This window comes from Pterocles gutturalis, unplaced genomic scaffold, assembly GCF_000699245.1.
Source record: "Pterocles gutturalis isolate BGI_N339 unplaced genomic scaffold, ASM69924v1 scaffold24144, whole genome shotgun sequence".
In the NCBI taxonomy this organism is placed as follows: Eukaryota; Metazoa; Chordata; class Aves; order Pterocliformes; family Pteroclidae; genus Pterocles; species Pterocles gutturalis.
Genome location: NW_010136448.1, coordinates 8,351 through 21,750, shown reverse-complemented (window position 1 = coordinate 21,750; position 13,400 = coordinate 8,351). Strand labels below are relative to the sequence as shown.

At 50.2% G+C, this 13,400-nt stretch overlaps 1 protein-coding gene across 1 annotated transcript; it reads right to left on the bottom strand.

The window, feature by feature from the left end:
- Positions 1 to 2,327: 2,327 nt before the first annotated feature.
- Positions 2,328 to 12,370, bottom strand: RAC2 (ras-related C3 botulinum toxin substrate 2 (rho family, small GTP binding protein Rac2)). Its single transcript, XM_010082314.1, has 7 exons — positions 12,158 to 12,370; positions 9,093 to 9,164; positions 7,291 to 7,408; positions 5,615 to 5,677; positions 4,746 to 4,905; positions 3,349 to 3,483; positions 2,328 to 2,590 (listed from the first exon to the last, which is right to left on the bottom strand). The coding sequence occupies exons 1-6, from the start codon at positions 12,190 to 12,192 to the stop codon at positions 3,353 to 3,355; spliced, it is 579 nt and encodes a 192-aa protein (XP_010080616.1). The 5' UTR covers positions 12,193 to 12,370; the 3' UTR covers positions 2,328 to 2,590; positions 3,349 to 3,352.
- Between the last annotated feature and the right edge of the window lie 1,030 nt (positions 12,371 to 13,400).

Here is a 13,400-nt window from a genome sequence, read left to right as displayed (position 1 = left end):
AATTCTTTCCTTGCTCCCCGCCCCCCCACCCCCCCCCCCGGCTCCATTCACATTCTTGTGTCTTCTGAACTGTCTTTGGGAAAAAGCCTCAGTTCAACAGCCCAAAACTCTCCTACCGGCTTTCATCTCTGCTGCAAAGAGTGGACCCAAGAGAAATGGGGTAAGGCAAGAAATTAAGCTTCTTTGTATGAGCAGTTCTCCCAGGAAGGAATTTAGGATGTTCCCACCTACAAGGTGCCTCCCTGTAGTCCTCATCCCTTTCCCAGCACTGCAGCCAAGAGCAGTGACTCCTTGTGCTGTGCTGTCACCCAGCTCTTGACATTTGGCACTGCTGTAACACGCATTTAAACTCCTAGGGCCAATTCCAGCCTTAACAGAAGCAGTGAGTATCTCCAAGAGCAAAACATAGCCAGGGTCTAAAATCTGGCCTTCCAAACCTGCTTGAGCAATCTTATGTCAGTGCTGCTCAAAGGTGAACAGGTGAAGGCATTACAGGGCTTCAAAGCTGTCAGGATGCCTTAGCCTAGGTCTTGGCCACAGTGCGGTCTGGAGACATGCAGGAGAGATGAGGCCTCACTGGGGAAGGAATGGCATGGGCAGCACCCAGTGGCTATCTTTGTCATGGCAGGGCAGGTATCTCCAGCACCATGCAGAAAGACCACGAGCTAGTGTCTTAGAAGAAACAAAGCCATGCAACAGCAGAGGTCTACCGAGGCCAGCTACCTCTTGCAGGACTTGTTAGCATAAGCACAGTCATAGGATCCAAACTTCCAGGTCTCCAGCTTGCTTCCTCAGTGCTCAGAGTCCTGCCTTAGCTCCAATGGGGTCGTGCAAACTGCTTGACTTGTGTTGGAAGGAGAGCTCAGCCTGTGCACCTCCACAGGTTGTAACACTAATTATGTTACATGCACATGGTGAGCCTCTCCTCTCTGCATTGCTCTATGTGACAGGGGACAGGGCAGTCTGAGAAGGTAAAAGCTAAGGGTTGGAAACTAGAGAGGAAGTAATAACCCACTGGGAATTCATTGGTTTGAGTAATGTTTAGGATCTTTAAGGGAAGCTAGATCCCTGTCACAAGGGCTTTGTGTCCCTTGACACAGGTATATGTGTACACAGGTATCTCCCACAGGTATATGCCTACAGCAGACTCAATTTCTGCTCTTCTGGACTTTGGTTGACACAATGTACGTCACCTTTGGATGGGGCTTGGGCAATTAATCTTGCAGATATTTGTGGAACTCGCTGCCACAGGATGTCCTCTAGTGTTGCTCTGGACATTATCAGTGGATAATGTGTCACATCACTGAATTAACTGCCTTACTCAGATCCAACTGTGAATTGAATTTGCAGAAACTTCCCTGGCAGCAGGGTACCTCAGGGGCTTCACTGCGGCGGGTTGTTGCTGACACTACCCATGCACCTTCCCACTGCAGGAAGCAGCCTTTGAAACTCAGAAGCAGTGCTGCATCAGGGAGTGGTAAGCTGGCTCCGCTCCACAGTTTTCCTGTGCCCTCCTAGGACTGCAGAATTTTGCAGTGCCAATCACTGCACCCTGAGCCCTCCTCCCACCCCCAAGCAGTGGCCATGGCAGCCACCCTGTAACACTTCTTATTCTCAAGTCCCTGCAATGCATCAGGAAGGCAGGTGCTCACAGCTGCTAGATCCATAGTACTGCTGGGACCACTCTCTTCAGTTTAATTTTAGTGACTTGGAGGCAATTTGTCTGGACTGGTGACTCATTCCTCGCTCTTTTCTTTTTTTTTTTCCTGCCCTCCCCCTTCCTTTTCTCACTCTGCCTGTGCCTGGCAGCATGAGTGAGTTCCGGTACCAATATGACTGCCTGTGACGTGGGTTTAGGAGCATTAGTGCAGAAATGTTTTGGTGAAAGGGTGTCCCCAGCAACCTGCAGGGGCAGTCCCCAAGAGGGGCATCTGGGCCTGGGTGTCCCCTCCCAAAGCCAGCATCTCATCCTCTGTGTGTCTCGGAGGGGAGACAACTTTTCCTTTGAACACATGGAAGCTGAGAAGAGGAAGGGCAGAAGCCGTGGTGTAATCAACCCACTGCCTTTGGCTGGCACACAATATTTGCACTTCATGGAGGAATGTAGGGGGCTCAGCTGAGAACTTAGCAACTCGGTGCATGAATCAGGCCTCATCTCTTCATCCTATGGGGGCTGGGGCTCTCCAGTACCAAGCTCAGCGTGATGCTGTCTGGGTTGTCATTGCCGAAAGAGGGGCTCAGCAGGCAGGTGCCTCCACCCCAGCTATCCTGTTGTTCACTGCTTCAGGGCTGTGCCCCCCCGAGGTGCAACACATCACGGACATGGCAAGAACGTACAGTCTGTTTATTGGGTCTTACTCACTACGTTGTAACCTTGGAGGTTGGTGAAGAAGAGAAGGGGCAGCTGGGGTGGGGCAAGTGTGGGGAAGTTGTGCAAATGGACAAACCAGTGCTACAGACCCACAACAGTCTTTCAAGCCAGCAGAAGTAAAAAGCACAGTGACCGCCACAAGGTACTGAGCTCCGGGATGCTGGAGTCATCGCTCTCCTGCGTGCTGGGCAGAGCCTGGCATCAGGATGGGGCCGGGATCTGTAGCCAAAAACATGACAGACCTCGTGAAAACAGCTCACCCATTTTCCTGCTCTCCCTCCCTCTGTCCTGGTGCTGGTGGGAGAGCAAAGGAGCAGGGTCCGAGTTAGAAAGCTCTCACTCATCTCACTTCCCAGACTCTGGCCAGCTTTGCCTCTCATTCTGAAGCCCCTCTCCTCCCTCTGCTGCCTTGAGTTGAAGTGGAAGGGCAGGCAGGGACAATATGAGGAGTAAAGGAGTCCTGGGGGAGAAGCTGCTGCCTGCCAAAAAACAGCAGCACAAAAACCCCCTTTAGGTGACCAGGGCCTGCTAAGAGGAAGAGCCATTGGGCAATTGCCATGAATAAGGAACAGCTTTTTTTTTTTTTTTTTTTTTCCTATAGGCAAAAGCTGCAGCTTCACAGCTCTCACAGCAGGTCATCCCCAGGGCAGCTTAGACACAGTTCCCTCTGTGGCAGAAGGTGACAGACAGTTCTTCTTTGTGAGGGCAGAGGTGGAAAATCCTGGGCTGCCCTGCACCAGGAGAGGGGGGCAAACCTGCCCATGGGCAGGCAGCAAGGAGGGGGAAGTGGTTCTGGGGTCTGTGTGCTCTGTCATACCATGTCCTGTCCTTTCCCAAAGCAGGACTCCTGTCTCCCTCTTTTTCTTGAGGGTGACCCATCCCACCAGGCACAGCAGGTCACAGGAACCCAGTGGCCCTGACCTTTCGGAGCAGGAAAGGGCCACTGGTGTCACTCCCAGGTATCATTTCGGACTTACTCGCTTAGAGGAGGCTGCATACTCGTTTCTTTGTCCGGGTGGGCTGCGGACAGAGGACTGCTCGGATGGCCTCATCAAACACTGTCTTGAGGCCACGCTGCGTCAAAGCTGAGCATTCGAGGTATTTCACAGAGTCTGCGGGGAAGAAAGCAGGTGCTGTACCGGGGAGGAAGGGAACTGGGGGTAGACAGCGGGGATACCCAGGAGTCTGCTGCGAAGGGTCCTCAGAAGAGAAACACACAGGAGGAATACCACGGATCGCATCAAGCAGGAAGAGATGCATGTGCCGGTATCACCAGTACGTTTCTGGCTCCCATCACCTCAGCCACAACACCCGCCTTCCTCAGTGCCCATTTTATAGTGTTCTGAGGCACATACACCCCTAAACACTCCCTGGGTCTTGTCTTGAGATGAAGTCTCAAGTCTCCTCACGCTTTTGAGTGTCAAGCACCTCTGGTGGCATCCGAAATCATGTGGCACCTCCCTTTTGGGACTCTCTGCCCCCAAATTCTGAGACCTTTTGCTGAAGAGCAAGGCATCTGGATCTTGCCTGAATGAAATAAACACAGCTCAGGTGATCAAAGCCATTGAGCATTGTCAAGACACAGTTCAATCAGGCAGTCTTGACTTCAGGGCGAAGCTTGCCAGCTGTACAAGACTGGGATTTGCCTACTCTCCACCCTTGTAGCCAGAGCAGAGCCATCATGTAAGGCTGGCTATTTTATCCTGGTCAGACACTCTCTCCTCTGAACTCCTGTTTGAAAACTACTCCCTCGAGCTGTGTTTCCCACCCTCTCTGCTGCCTCTGTGTGCTGCATCTGACAAGAGAGATTACCTGGAACAGGCATTTGTGCTTCTCCCAGAACACAGGAGGGAGCTGATGCTCCTGAGAAAAATGCTGGGGTGAGACACACATACCCAGGGTTGCATATATAAGCCCTGGTAGTCAGAGGCAGGGACGGGAAGCTGCAGTTGCAGCAACACTTCCTGAGAGATGTTAGAAAACTCAGTCTTCCTCCTCTTTCCGGATGTGGAGGAGAGGCCTCTGCCCACAGAGCAGCTGTGGCTTTCACAGAAAAATATTGGCCCAGATAGAAATAGCAGAGTAAAAGGGGAGGGGAATGTGCCAATGTATAATTTTGTGCATGTGTATTAGGGTGGTGGCTAGAAAGAGGCAGAAACAGAGGCTTGAGGGGTTGAGGCTTCCTCAAGGAGCCGATCTCCTTCTTGAGCCTCCTGAAGTGCATTTTGTCCCATGAACCTTGATGTGTCTCCCTGTGTCCCTCAGAGATACCACAGTGGGATACCTCTAAGGAAGCCTCATTAGGTTGAGCGGAAGACCTTATCTTGTGCCTCTTGCCTTTCACTAGGTCCAAGATGTTGTCCCAAGCACATACCAATTTCCTTGGCCAGAGCAAGGCCTTGAGGATATGTAATGGGGGATAGCTTCTTCTCCTTCAGCTTCTCAATGGTGTCCTTGTCATCACGAAGATCCAGCTTTGTGCCCACAAGGATGATGGGCGTGCTAGGGCAGTGGTGCCGCACCTCAGGGAACCACTATCAAGGGAGTGAAATGGCGAAGATGTGAGAAGTCACACGTAGGGGCATGAACAACGGAAACAAAGAGGCACCCCTGAAAAAATGCCAGCAAGACAGCTAACACACTGTCCTTCCTCACAGCCCTTCCATCCTGTGTCAGGCACTATCACCTGGCCCAGAGCAGCCCCTGTTGCTGGGTCCACATGCAAAATCACTGGCATGGAGCTCAAATTCTCTTAAGCAAAAGCACAAGCTGCTCTCCACTCTTCATGGCTCCCTGAAACACAGGAAGGAACCTGAAAGTGGCAGGAAGGAAATACTATGTTGTTCTCCTCTCCATCCATCTCTTCCTTCTTCCCTCACTTCCCACCAAAATGCTGTGGGTACCTGCTTCTCATGCCCTATGGGCTGATCCTGCATGTCTGTGCTGGGACAGTCTTGGCTGAAAGATACCATCAGAACATAAGCCTGTGGTCTCACAGTTCAACAGCCCAGGAAGATGAATGCTAGCCCTTTAATTGGGTTGGCTGCCTTCTTTGAGATGACCCAGAAAATACATCTGAAGGAGGCTGATATTTTAGTTCCTTCTGACAGAGACAAAAAAGATATTACCTCTCTGAATCTAGATGTCCTATTAGCATTCTCTACCCACAGTAATTTTCTTTGTAAGACCACTGCCAATCTCACCCTCCTCAACCCTTGATGTACCAGGATACTTCTGTCTCACCTTAGCACGGACATTTTCATAAGATGCTGGGCTGACAAGGGAGAAGCAGATCAGGAAGACGTCCTGTAGGCATACAACCATGGTGCAGAGTTAGGATGAGAGGATGGGATTGCATGGCAGGAGGCAGGGAGAGGAAAGAAAAGCTGGGTAGGCAGCATTCTCCCCCTTCAGCAGAGGGTCATGCTAGGGAAAGCTGTCTCTCACAATGTAAGACAGTCCTGACTTCTGCTAATTGCCTCTAGAGAAGAGACAGATATTTGGTCCTCTGACTCATGGTAACCATAGCCACCATTATCAGAAGAGCCAAACGTTTAACTACGAGGATGGGGTTTTTGTGGCAGGCACAGTCATCCTCATGGGAAATGGCCTGACAGTGTCCTGCTTATTTCTCACAGAACACCAGAGACCTTTTAGGCCAGAATAATTTTGCCTGCTGTTGTGACAGAGCTATGCTCAGCCCAAAAAGTGCACACAGAGGACATAAATGAGGCAGAGTCTTGGTTATCCATGTAAGTGATTCTCCTGGGCACAGCAGAATTTAGACTTACAAAAAAAGAAAAGAAAAGAAAAGAAAAGAAAAGAAAAGAAAAGAAAAGAAAAGAAAAGAAAAGAAAAGAAAAGAAAAGAAAAGAAAAGAAAAGAAAAGAAAAGAAAAGAAAAGAAAAGAAAAGAAAAGAAAAGAAAAGAAAAGAAAAGAAAAGAAAAGAAAAGAAAAGAAAATCTTCAGGGTTATATTTATTTCATCCAACTTCACCTAGTTAAAACAAGGGTATCAGGCCCAACCTATCCATTTTCATATTTTTACAACTGTCAGAGGCAAATACCTTGGAGTACATCCAAGTACCTTGGAGAACAGTTCCCCAACCTATCCTTGGGATGTGTCCCAGGGTGGGTGCAGGTATATTGTTGGGAAATATGCCTGCTTGCACAGACTGCAGAAGGAGCCTAGACAAGCAGCTTACACCAGGTGTCTGACTTATAGTTGGCTGAACCTAGCTGAAACAAGCAGTGCCCTCAATTCCTAGCCCTTTTGGTTGCAATAGCAACCTTCAGACCAATGCCTGAGGCTGCAGGGTCTTTCTGAGCTTGCCAAGAGGCTGCTTGGAACAGCACCCTCCAGGGAAGATGATCTTGAAACCCTGAAGTCACTTTGTCAACATGGTGAAAAATTGGTAAACACAGTATCTGAGAAGTATCTATTTGTTCTGTTGGGGGCTTGAGCTTAGTTGAGGCATCAGCAGATCAAATACATGTGGCCACACATCAGATCTCTTTTAAGGCAGAAGCCAGAATAGCAGGGTTCACAGAAATGTGGAAGCTCTTGCCTCAGCTCCTGAATTCCCTGAGCCACTTTAGCTTTGCAAGAGTTTTGATTTTTTTACCAGGGCTGTGTATGGCATCTGTCCACACTGAAATCAGTGTCAGATGTGCTCAGAAGTATCTTTGAAGATCTCAGTTTTCTTGCTGAGTTAACCCAGTAATAAAGTTTAGATAAAGGTCCAAAATACCCTTAGATCTCTTTTACCTTTAGGGTTTCGAGGGACTTGCATATTGACAGAGGTATTCCCAGAAAAGTAAAGAGAGAGAAATGGGAACAGTCCTGTCACTGTGTTATGGCAAGTGCTGATTTTGCAGCAGGGAAAGGAGGCATATCTGAGGGAGGAACAGTGACCCACCGTCTGCGGATAAGAAAGTGGCCTCAGCCTGTCATAGTCCTCTTGTCCAGCAGTATCCCATAGTCCCAGGTTTACAGGCTTGCTGTCAACCATCACATTGGCAGAATAGTTATCGAACCTGAAACACAGAGACTTAGGCCATGGCTCAAACATGGAAGGAACCCTTCCAGTAATGCAGGTGGAGTTCACTAGGTGCACCCCAGAGCAAGGAGTAGTGATTCCTCTTCTCAGCTCACCTGGGTGATGCTGGTTTCCTGTGAACCTCTACCTTGTAGACTTCCTCCCCATCACCCAGCTGTCCTGGACAGGTGCTTGGCTGCAGCTCCACCTTCACCACCTTGTGTACAGATCCATTAACCCTTCAGTTTCCTACTTCTTTCTGCAATATCCTCACAACCGTGCCTGCTCTGGCCAAGCCCCTGTCTTTCTTTTGCGCTCTAAAACCCAGCTTTCTTCTTAGAAGTGAAGAAGAAGAACCTATGGCTCTGTAGCTACCCCAGAACCCTGTGCTCCTCAACACCCCTGCTGAAACTAAGGCCAATATGCCAAGGTGTGTCCCCTTACTCTTTGACAACCCAGCATGAAATATTTGAGAACAGCTGTCAGGATTGCATGTTTGGGAGCAACGACTTAAAGGAAAAACCCAATATTGAATCAATAGAGAGGTTCCTCTCCTAGCCCTAGAAAATTTCCTTTCCTGTTCCTTTGGTTCTTTTTTTTTTTCAGGCTAAGCTGAGGGACACCAGTGATAGGAAGGAACCAACACAAAGACCTTGTGAATGTGCTTACGGGATATGCTGCTGTTGTAAGATAAGCCATGAACTCCAGGAGCACAAAATGGCCTCCCTTTCACATCTCCAGATATAAGTCTCAGACAGGAAGTGAAGTGGTGTGTGACACAGAAAATGCATGGCCATTTCACCATTTCATGCTGGGAGGGCATGGTGCCCTTCCACAAACAAGCTTCTGAGAAGAGGTGAGTTCCTGCTGCCACAATCATTTTCTGCAACATCCATTGAAAACTGGTCTGGAGAAAAAAAGTGGAGCTCCAACGTTTTCCTGTACCTGTCCTTCCCAAGGAATCTGAACCTCAGCTGGCAGACTGACACACTGCCTAGCTCCCTTTCCCACCTCAGGGAGCGTGTAGTCGTATTCCACACCTCTGTGGTATTGTATGAATACATGTAGTGTGCATCCCCAAACATATCCCCACACACTGTGGGGAGACAAATGCATCTGACCACTCAAACTAAAGCAACTCTAAGCTTGCTCCTTATTCCAACAGTCTGCAGGTCTGTCTCAGCCTCACACATATATCTTTTGGATTTCATAGTGCTTCTACTGTGGCACTGTGATGAGTCCTGCACTCTTACCATCAGGGTTATCAGTGTCTGTTCCAATGACAGTCGATGCCTTGGATAAGGAAGGAAGTGGGAACCCCTGTCCAGCCAACAGCCCTCTCTTAGGTCTGGCCCGTTTTTTGTAGTCTGGTGCCTGATTGTTTTGCCTAGTAGGACCCCATCTACTATTTGTAAACTTAGCAGGCGGATAGACCCTTGGGTTGGTTTGTGTCTCCCAAGTATCCCATTTATAGCAGGGTTTTATAAGGCCACTTGTGCTTCTGGTGAAAGATGACAGATCGGAATTGTAGAGGCACTTTCACTGGTTTGGCAGCCCTGCCTCTACTGGCATGGAGATTGTGACCCTGCCTTCAGCATGCACAACAAGGGGTTTCTGCACCCCTTTGCATCCTGCTTTCCATGCCTCCCACCCACCCCAGGGCCTGTTTATGTATCACTCACACAGTGGGGATGTACTCTCCTGGGAAGGCATTGGTGGTGTAGCTGATAAGGAGACAGGTTTTCCCCACAGCTCTGGAAGAGAAAGGAAAAAAAAACAACAGCAGGAGGTCATGGTAGTGCAGGCAATCTTGCTAGGGTGAGATGGGTATAGGGCAATCCTTCCAGACCTCTAAGCTAGCCCTGTCAGGAGACCCCTGGAAGCAGAAACACATTCGCAGGACCAGACAGCACATAACCATAGGTTATACAGCCGGCAGGAAGAGAGACAGGATGTCACCCAGAAATGTTTGTTGTCTTTGAGCACGAAGGCTTGTTTTTACAGTCTGGTACAGAGATCACTCAGCTAAAACCATCCACTCTGAGATGGAGGTGAGAGCCCATTTTCCAGTGTATGCACAGTGCTGTACACTCACAGCCAGGGTGGGTGTATTGATTCTGTGTGGGAGTGCCATGACAAAGCTGCCCAGCTGGCTATGGCCCATGAACATAGGCACTCCTTCCTGCTCCAGCAGGTGCTGTGGCCAGAGGCTGATGGCACCTCTTCTTGACTTAGCCACACACCTTCCATCTTGCCTGTTTGCGGTAAGCTGCGGTGTCACCCGCAGAGAGAGCCATGAGCAGCCAACGAGGTGCCTCTTGCCATGGCTGTCGGAGGCTGCTGGGGGTATTTCTGAGCTAGAAGCTGATGCTTCCTCTCTCCTCTGCCTCCTTCACACCCGTGTGGCAGCAGGGTGGAGCGCAAATAATCCAGGGTAGCAGCACAGACCAGAGTGGGTGAGAGTGTTGGTGTGAGGGAGGTGGGAAAGTGGGGCAGTAAGGCTATCAAGGGGAGGAGAAGGTGTCATGGGCAAGGTGAAGGCTGTGATGAGGAAAAGAAGAATTGGAAAGAAACTGGAACAAGATAAGTAGCCAGGGCAGGTGTGGAAAGGAGAATCCTTCTTCTGCTGGGCTGCTATTTCTCAGGTCTGCGTGGCCTGGGAAAGTCTGGCCATGCTTCAGTCACAGCATGTGTGAAATGGAGGTGGGGAGAGCAACCTGCCTCCTCAGCCTACAAGCACAGCCGCAGGATGAGGGAGACACCTCTCCTGGGGGAAGGCTGCAGTCCCACTGCTGGGGATGCTCTGACCATCTCAGCTATACCTGCAAAGTCTGCTGTTATATTGCTGCAGCCCTGACTTTTAGTGTGCCCTTCACAGGCACAGGGGGCATCTTCACCCTGGTCACGATGCACCTGCCTCAGTCACTGCACTGTGGGGCAGCTGAGGAGGAAACTGAGCTCTTCAGTGTGCTATTACACTTGTTTCTTTCTTCTGCCACCTCCCTTTCTTAGATCTTCCTCTCTCAGACCCTTCTCTTTCTCCAACTCGCTTGCTTCCCTCTTATCATAAAGTTGTTGAGGGAAGGCCATGAAGGCTTCCTGAAGCTCTACAGGGAATGGCTTAGGAGATCTATGAGGCTGGGGAGCCATGGAAGGTGGGGCCGTTCTGAATTAGTGTGTTTGAACAGAGAGGAGCACGAAGGGTCAGTGAAGGACTGAAGGTTACAGCAAAGCTATTGAGAGATGAGGTTAGTGACAGCTGGAGGTTCCTGGCACTGAACTCAGGGAATGTTAAGCGGTCAGTGATGGGTGATGGAGAGGGCTATGGGGCCAGAACAGCTATGGGGGAACATGAGGGGCTTAGCAGAGTGACAGCAGAAGGTCCTGTGTTCAGTAAGGCTGAGCAGAGGGAGTGTGACATGGCTGGTACGGCTGGGAGGGATGTGAAGGGGAGTGAACCGAGAGCTCAGAGCGATGAGGGGATGACTGGACTGCTGTTGTGTTGTGAGATGGTGAGGGGAGGTGCAGCGTACAGAGAAGCAAAATGACAGTACGGAAGACTTTTAGGAGGAGTTGCAGTAGAGGGGTTGAGAGCTGGACGTGGTGTGGGGTTAGCCACAATATGAGGGGAATGCTGCTTTGAGGGATGATTATGGAGTTATGGAGGGGGAAAACTGGGGGCATTAAATGGGGCAACAGATAAATGCCCAGTGGAGTTGTTCATCCAGCTCTAGCTTGCAGCCTTCAGGGGACTCTTCTTAGAGGTAATGGTGTTTATTTGGGGGTCTGTCATTCCTTGTCCTTTCTCCCTGTCCCCTTGTCCCAGCCCCTGAGAATATGTCTAACATGAACTGTTATGTTTGCAGACATCTTCTTTCCCAGGCGAGTTTTGAAGGAGGAAGTGACTGAGGGGAGCAGGGCTGCTGCAGATGTCTCTTCATCTGCTACCTGATAGCTGCCCCAGATAACAGTTTGGCCAGCTCCTACCTGGGAAATGAATTAACCTACGCTGTGCCAAACGTGGTCTCTCCTCCCCTCCCTTCCTTATGTCTACTCATCCCACAGGGCAAGAAGAGGCCTTGTCCACCCTATACCTCCCACCCCCAGCAGTACTGACTACTTCACCAATTGATGGCTTAGACTGGGGCCATTTCCAGGGATCATGAGACATGGGAAGTGACGCCATCATGCTGTGAAGGCAAGGTCATGTTAACTACCGCTCCCAAAGTGGCATATATTTGTGTCTGTCTCAGTGGAAAGTGTTCCTTCTCCTTGTGCCCACAGAAACCCCTTGCCAAGCAGTCACCTCCACACCCTGATACAGAGATAATGTGCCGAGAAAAGCTAGATGCAGAGATACTAGAAGACATCTCTCAGTCAGCCCCAGTGAGCAGACGGTTTTCAAGGAGCCATTCACCTGCAGGATAGCGCTTGCACCTCTTTGGTTTTAAATCTGGCTCCTGCCTACAGGTTGGATCTGGCAGCAGCACCACCACCTCCTGTGCGTGGGACAGACCTGCTGCACTTTCCAGGCCCCTTTTGCAGATGCCCTTCAAAATGCCCTCTTCCACACCCTCCCCAGAAGAAGGTCTCTTGGCCTGGGGAGCACAGAGCGGGCGGGAGAGGGAACACAGTCTGCAGGTCAGAAGCAAAGCTGGGGAAGTTTCACCAAGCAGCCACCTTCTTTCTCGCCCTTGGTCACCACCCCTCCCTCCCTGTATCCAAAGTAATCCAGCAGGGTACCTACCCGTCTCCCACCACGACACACTTGATGGCTTGCATATCTCTGGACCCGTGGCAGACGACAATGCCTGGGGCAAAGGAAAGTCAGGCCAAGGCAAACAGCAGGGAGAGACGGGCAAATTTGGGTATCAGCCCTTGTGCTGCAGTGAGTGGCAGGTTGCAGGGAGGGAGGAAGTGGAAGAGGGAACTTCACTCTACAATCACCCTCCGGTCCCTCCTCCCCTCCCACCGCAGCAGCAGCTCTGCGGAGAGGCCGTTAGCTTAAGGCGGGGCATGCGTGACTTCATGGTTGGGATTATGACTGCATATTTTTTTTTTTTTCTCCTCGTGTGTCTCACCCCCTCCTTTTCCACCCCATCCCAGTGAATGGCTGGGGGCACCATACTGCTTTTACAGGGAGCTGAACAAAGGTTATCAGAAGGGGTGAGAAAGTGAAGGGGTGGGTTTCCCTTTCTGTTCTTTATCATCCAAACTTTGGAGAAGGTGTAAACAGGCAAGAGTATCTGAAGTACCATTAGGGGGGTAATGAAAGGCAATGAAGATCTTTCAGGTCTTCCCAGTGTCCCTGAGCATCAATAACAAAATGTCACAAGGAACAACGTGAAGGCTGAACAAGGAAGTTAAGTAGCCTCTAAGAAGCAGCAGCCACCCCATGGCTGCTCTATCCCTCCTCTCCTGTGGTGATAAGGTCCTGATGCACTTCTCTACCTGTTCAGATTACTGGTACGAAGAAGCATTGTGGGAATCTGTGTGTTCATCATGAAGTGGAGCCAATGCATCAAGGGATGCAATGAACTGTTTTCTCTCCCCTGCCAGTACTAGGAAAGCCAAGGCTGGTGGATAGGAAGAGCCCCTGCAAACCAGATTCCCCCTATCCACTCTCTCCTCTACCTCTATGTAAAAGCAGCCAGTGAGAGCTGCTGACAGACCTCTTCCATCCTGTCCTCAGAAGATTAAAGCGTTTTAGAGCTAAGTAGCAAGGAGAAGAAGAAAGCAATCACCCTAAGAAAGGAGAGACAAGGAGCAGAAAGATCCCAGGAGGCTCTACTCCTTCCTTTCCCTTCTTGAAATGGGGGTCTGCCTCCTCTTCCTTCCTTCTCCTCCCATGCAATGCTAAGCCTGGAAAAGTGCATGTGTGTGAATGTTTGTGTGCTTCAGCCTGAAGTGATGGGTGGATGGGCTGGAGAATGCTTTAGAGAAGAAGGGACATGGTGACACAAAATCAATGAGACTTTCCAGGCTTGTCA